Below are 6,735 nucleotides of genomic sequence, written 5' to 3' on the forward strand. Positions count from 1 at the left end.
ATGGTAAGCAAAGCTCACGTCATTAAGTGCATGGTTGATGATCCACATGCTCCACTTCATCAGTATCATCAGCCAGGAGACCTCATCATCGGAGCCATTGCTTCCCAGGCTTTCATAATCTCCAATCGAATCAGCTTCACTGAAGAACCCCCGCCACCTTTGTTTGAAGAGCTTGCGTAAGAGTTTAACTTATTCCTTTTTTTAAAAAAAGGATATCTTACTATGAATTTGCTTTTTCTTCTTCTTTTCTGAAGTGAATGGTATTTGTTCTTACTGGGAGCCAGAGAACACCTCTGACTTTCTGACTCCCTTATCTAGCATGTTATAGAAAGTTTATTCATGGTTGCTACCTTTCATCTTCTGCCTTCAACTTTGTCATCTCTGCTGTACATCTCTTTCAGCATATATACAACATGTCATCATTCTCATTCTTAACAATATCTGAGAAAAAATAACGAGCACTCCAAGGCATTATGAATCCATATATGCATCTTATCCCCCACCCCTTCATTGTTTTATGTTTTAAGGCATATCTAATTCAGTCCTCCGAATCTTATCAAAATTATTTTTGCTCCTCTTTAATATCCTAGAGGAAAAGTTGATCTAAGCAATTACATGGCATCTTCTTTTACTGCATCAGATAGCAGGTCCAATTATGCCAGTTTTTCTACTTTTGGTAGCTGCTCTCCCTGAACTGTGACAGATGTCTTTCCTGGTCCTGTTATTCACAAGGGGTCTGCAACTGAAGATGCTGTGAATTGAATCAATGACGATCTGTAGACAGTATATAAACCCTGCCTTAAGTTACAGTTTTTCTGCATTCCTTCTCCTGCAATTTTATACCCCAGCTTTGGGACATGATTGGTGGCAGTCTTGGGGATAAGGAATAAAACTCCAGTTTCAGCAATTCCTGGAGTTACTGCTATGTCTTGGAACTTTTTATTAAGATGAAAAACAGTACCCCACCTTCTCAAATGGTATTCCCACCTCCCTGTCAAACTAATGGTGCAAGTGAAAAAAGGATGTAGCATTTTAAAAGTTCCAGGGAGATGGAATAGTTTAATAATATTTTTAAAGCGATACAATACTTTTCTAACAATTGCAATATCAGTGTGAAGTTTCCTTATGATTCAGAATACAACTTACCTTCTAGTGCAATACCTAAGAATTATCAGCACATCCTGGCCTTGGCATTTGCAGTAAAAGAGATTAATGAAAACTTTCACCTCTTGCCCAATATCACCTTGGGTTTCCACATCTATGATAACTATTATACTGATAAGTGGACCTACCATGCTACAATACTACTTATATACACCCTGGGAAGATTTGTCCCAAATTACCAATGTGAGGTCCAAACAAACCTGATTGGAGTCATTGGGGGACTGGACCCCCCAACCTCACTTCAAGCAGCAAGATTTGTGGATATTTTCAAAATCCCACAGGTATGCCATATGTTTCTATCAATGTGTGTATGTTTGTGTGTGTTGTTCTATGTATAATTATAGTTCTTTACTACTTTTAAACATTTCCTTTTAAAATGTTTTGTTTTTGGCATAGTCAGTGAATAACATACACGCATGGCCATCACTCTGTGTAAATGTCAAGCCTTGATTGTTAAATAAAGCCTCTGTGGGTCATTCTTAAATTAGAATCAAAAAGCGTAACAGCCTAAGCACTTCACCTTTTCCTCCTACTTTGAAATAAGCCAATACTTTTAAGAAAAAAAAGTTTTGTGGCAATACTTTAGGAATATAAACATAAGGGTCAGCTAAGCAGAACTCTGACATATTACATATATTGTAATAATAATAATAATAATAATAATAATAATAATAATAATAATAATAATAAATTTATATTACGCCCATCTGGCTGGGTTGTTTGGGGGCATGAGCTGCATGCAGGACAACATTGCCTGGTGACACACAGCTCAGAGAGCAGAGTTGTGTTCCCCATTGTGCTCTAGAGAGATCCCAGGAAATCTCATGAGAAGAGGAAAGGGCCATGGCCTTTAAAGGTTTGGGGCATTTTGCCCTGTGAGATTCCCACTGATCTGTTCCAGTGTCTGAGCCTCGCTGGTCTTTTGGAACCACTCATTGCAAGTGGTGGAAAGGGCTTTTCCCCTCACAACCTAACTTAGGGTTGCAATACGTCTGGACACATCTGGGAATTGGATAGCATTTTGGCATCCGGGGGGATTTTCACAAAATCGGCAAAAATGCCCTGGAAAACCCAGATGTATGGCAGGAGGTGGGGTGGTAAAAGTTCTACAACTTTGTCTGGATTTTCAGTTTTGGGAATATGGCAATACCAGGTTGTGGAGATCCTTTTTCCATTATTTGAGTGGAAATGGTGTTGAGCAGCATCAGTACAAGATAAGGATTGGAGACCTGAGGGGAGGATTGACTAATGCACACTCTAAACTCAAGGCTAGGACCTCTACCTGGCTGGAATTTCTTCCCCATTATTATTATCCTCCCACAACACACCAATTTGTATGTAGGGAGGGGAGGTCTTATCTGCCACTGCTGACTGAATGAAAATCTATTACCTGTGGATGCTAAGTTTCTGAGGAATACATTGTATTCATGGCAATACTGCATGTGTTCCCAGAGCAGATTCTCTTCAGCTTTAAAGCCAACTGGAAGCTTCAGGCCAACCAACACTCTCACCCTCAGCACCCAATTCGTTGCAAGACCTGATATTGCAGGTCTATTAAAAGTGTGACAAAATGTGAGTATAGTTATTTGGACATTGTATCTATGGATGATATACAACACACCTTCTACACAAACTACTTTGCAAGTTAATAGAGATGAATAACTTAGGTTCATTAATTTCCATGAGTCTACTCTGAGTAAGACCTATTTGGGTACAATCATATTCTCTGCTTTCCACACTTTCCTTTAGCTCATTTATGGCCCTGCTCCAGTGATGAATGACAAAACACCAGGCATCCCATTCTACCAGATGGTGCCCAGAGAAGACAGTCAGTTTGCAGGGATTCTTTCTTTGCTGCTGCATTTCAGGTGGACATGGATTGGACTACTAACTATGGATAATGACAATGGAGAAAGATTTGTGCAAAATGTATCTCCGCCTTTTTCTCAGAGTGGTATCTGCTTTGCCTTCATTGAAAGAACCCAAACGTTTACTGTTGTCACTGAAATTAATGAGATGTTTAACAAGGGGGGTAAAATACATGACAAAATCATAGATAGTAAAGCCAGTGTAGTGGTGGCATATGGAGAATCCTATGGGATTGTGTTGTTGAGATGGTTTCCATATCTGTCAGAACAAGAACATATAAGGAAAAAGTCAAAAGGTATAGTGTGGATAATAACAGCCCAGGGGGAGTTCAATTCAATGGTCTATCAGAGGACTTGGGATACAGAAATGTTCCATGGATCTCTCTCATTTACAATTCACTCCAATGATCTACCAGGATTTCAAGAATTTGTTAGAAACAGAAACCCATCCAACGCCACAGGAGATGGTTTTATCAAGGACTTCTGGCAACAGGCTTTTGGTTGTGTATTCCCAAATACAGATGTCAGCAAGATAGATGGGGACATTTGCACTGGGGAGGAGAAGCTGGAGAGTCTTTCTGAGTCTTTTTTTGAAATGAGCATGACCTCTCACAGCTACAGTATCTACAATGCTGTCTATGTTATGGCCCATGCTTTACATGCTATGTTCACATCTAGACTCAAGCACAGTGCCATGCAGAACAGAGCCATTCAGAAATTTCAGGATCACCAACACTGGAAGGTAATGAATGTGAGAGAAGGGGAGAAGATTCATGCAGTGTGTATTTTATAGCAAACCAATTCACACCTCCTGAAATGAAACTTTCTCTTTCATCTTCCTTCATCCCTTAAAAAGAGATAACACTGACAGAATATTTTTGCCACTTTACCTCCTTATTTCCTGACCCTAACACTACAGCATATTCTAATTATTGTTTTTCCCCACTTTAATTCAGCTCCACGAGTTTTTGAAAAAGGTTTCATTTAACAATAGTGCTGGGGAGAGAGTCTCCTTTGACCAGAATGGGGAGTTTGCAGCTGGCTTTGATATCAATAACTGGATTTTCCTCAAAAATGAATCCTTTCATAGAATAAAAGTTGGGAGAACCGATCCCCTGGCTTCTCCAGACCAAGTGTTCACCATCAATGAGAATGTCATAACATGGCACAAGGGATTTAACCAGGTAGAGATAGTTTAGAAAATATTCTGCTCCTATAAAATCATATTTTTGTGTGATTGTTACATAACATATGCAAAGTCTCCTGGATTTTACTTGTTCCTCAATAATTATCTTCAAGATCATCATTAATCTCTTTCATTTACACATTAGGCACAGCCTCTTTCTGTCTGTACTGAGAGCTGCCGTCCTGGTTATAGCAAAAAAGTGAAGGAGGGGGAGCCATCTTGCTGCTATGATTGTATCCCATGTCCAGGAGGGAAGATTTCAGATCAAATTGGTAAGGCGTATAATGTAATTGAACTTTTTCAACATCAGAATAGTAGCTAAAGAAATACCATTAATAAATTTTAAATAATTATCTCAATGGAGCTGAGTTTATTTTCCTTAAATGGGTTGTCAGTTTTGGCTTCTTTTTTAAACGTCAGTGGATTAATATATATATATATATATATATATATATATATATATATATATATATATAGCTATAATCTCTTAATGCCTTTGTAAATCAAACATTTACTTCAGCTTAGCCTTGAATATTATTCAACCAGTGAACAAACACACACACACACACACACAAATGCTTAATACCAGTGTTAAGGCTATATTATATTACCTCAAGCTCCACAATGTTGGGAAATTGGAAGCTATGTCTGTAGCTGCAAGCGATGTGCCCCATGGATAATGATATTGTGCACTACCACAAATTTTGCTTGTTTACTACGTAGTTCTCTTCACTGTATGGCATGCTGTTCCTTAGTCTTATTTAGTTATAGTAATATACATCAGCTAAGCCTTGAATATCATTCAACCAGTAAACAAACAAACAAACAAACAAACACACACACACACACACACACACACCCCAAATGCTCAATTATGAAAACACTTTCTGCTTTCAAAATACCTCCCAGCTTAATACCAGAGTTAAGGCTATATTATATTACCTCAAGCTCCACAATGTTGGGAAATAGGAAGCTATGTCTGTAGCCGTAAGTGACATGCTGCATGGATAATGATATTGTGCACTACCACAAATTCTGCTTGTTTACTAGTTATCCTCACTGTATGGCATGCTGTTCCTTAGTCTTTCAGCTTCAAGGGAAGGTTGGAAGGGGGAGGGGATCATTGGACCAGCAAAGGTGCATAGGACATGGGCATAAATCAACACACACAAAGATTAACCCAACAAGGCTCAGATGCTTTATTCCTGGACTGTGAGGACAAAGCATCTTTGCGCATACAAATCTAATCACAAGGAGAATAACATTTATTTCATGTTGGGGAACTTTCTGGCCATATTTTCTACATAAAAACACCATTGTTGTTTTTTTCAGATATGAGTGATTGCCATAAATGCACAGATGAAAAATATGCAAACAAAAAGCAGGATTTTTGTATTCCTAAGAATTTCAGCTTTCTGTCTTATGAAGAACCTTTGAGTCTCTGCTTAACTACTTTAGCTCTTTCATTTTCTATGATGACAGCTTTAGTGCTAGGAATATTTATGAAGCACCACAACACTCCCATTGTCAAAGCTAACAACCGGGACCTCACCTATACTCTCCTCATCTCCCTGTTCCTCTGCTTCCTTTGTGCATTTTTATTTATTGGACAACCCAAGAGGGTAACGTGTTTCCTTCGACAAACTACTTTCAGCATCATTTTCTCAGTGGCTGTTTCTTGTGTGCTGGCAAAAACCACCACAGTGGTTCTGGCTTTCATGGCCACCAAACCTGGATCCAAAATGAGGAAGTGGGTGGGGAAGAGTTTGGCCAACTCTATTGTTCTTTCCTGCTCCCTCATCCAAGCACTTATTTGTACTCTTTGGATTGCAACCTCTCCCCCATTCCCAGATGTTGACATGCACTCATTGGCTTCAGAAATTGTGTTAGAATGCAATGAGGGGTGTGTGACTATGTTCTACTGTGTTCTTGGCTACATGGGCTTCCTGGCAACTGTCAGTTTCACTGTGGCTTTCCTTTCCAGAAAGTTACCCGACAGTTTCAATGAAGCCAAGTTCATCACTTTCAGCATGTTGGTCTTTTGCAGTGTTTGGTTATCATTTATTCCCTCCTACCTGAGCACAAAGGGAAAACACATGGTTGCAGTGGAGATTTTCTCTATTTTAGCCTCCAGTGCTGGACTGCTGGGTTGCATCTTTGCACCCAAATGTTACATTATTATGCTAAGGCCTGAACTGAATAGCAAGGAACAGCTAATTAGGAGAAAACCTCAAATAATTTAATTGTCCATTTTGTTTTTCCTGTAAATTTCTCTAAATTATTAAGCTCAAAATGGAATGAAATGTTCTGTAAGAAACCTACTAAATATATTTAGTTTCATAATATTACATGATCCATTTCTTCCGTAGTTGCTACTGAATAGAGGAAACAGTTTTTGTCTTCCTGTAAATGTATCCACATCAGCCTCTGAATCAGAAAAAAAATGTATTGATTAGTCTTCTTGGTTTGAGGAGATTTTTCATTCTTTGGAAAGTCCTTGCTTTGACTGAGACAAAT

The 6,735-nt window shown here is 38.8% G+C and overlaps 1 protein-coding gene across 1 annotated transcript; it reads left to right on the forward strand.

Moving 5' to 3' along the window:
• Positions 1–6,461, forward strand: LOC114583178 (vomeronasal type-2 receptor 26-like). The gene is made up of 6 exons (XM_028704518.2): positions 1–176; positions 1,154–1,445; positions 2,914–3,774; positions 3,989–4,216; positions 4,364–4,490; positions 5,551–6,461. Exons 1-6 carry the CDS (start codon positions 1–3, stop codon positions 6,459–6,461), a joined length of 2,595 nt encoding a protein of 864 aa, XP_028560351.2.
• The last annotated feature ends 274 nt before the right edge of the window (positions 6,462–6,735 follow it).

This window comes from Podarcis muralis, chromosome 13 (assembly GCF_964188315.1).
Source record: "Podarcis muralis chromosome 13, rPodMur119.hap1.1, whole genome shotgun sequence".
NCBI lineage: Eukaryota > Metazoa > Chordata > Lepidosauria > Squamata > Lacertidae > Podarcis > Podarcis muralis.

Excerpts from the sequence above, each read along its gene's own strand:
- LOC114583178 (XM_028704518.2), top strand. The coding sequence starts at position 1 with ATGGTAAGCAAAGCTCACGTCATTAAGTGCATGGTTGATGATCCACAT. Across the intron at positions 177-1,153 it reads CCTTTGTTTGAAGAGCTTGC|TGCAATACCTAAGAATTATC; the intron begins GTAAGAGTTTAA and ends CTTACCTTCTAG. Across the intron at positions 4,491-5,550 it reads GAAGATTTCAGATCAAATTG|ATATGAGTGATTGCCATAAA; the intron begins GTAAGGCGTATA and ends TGTTTTTTTCAG.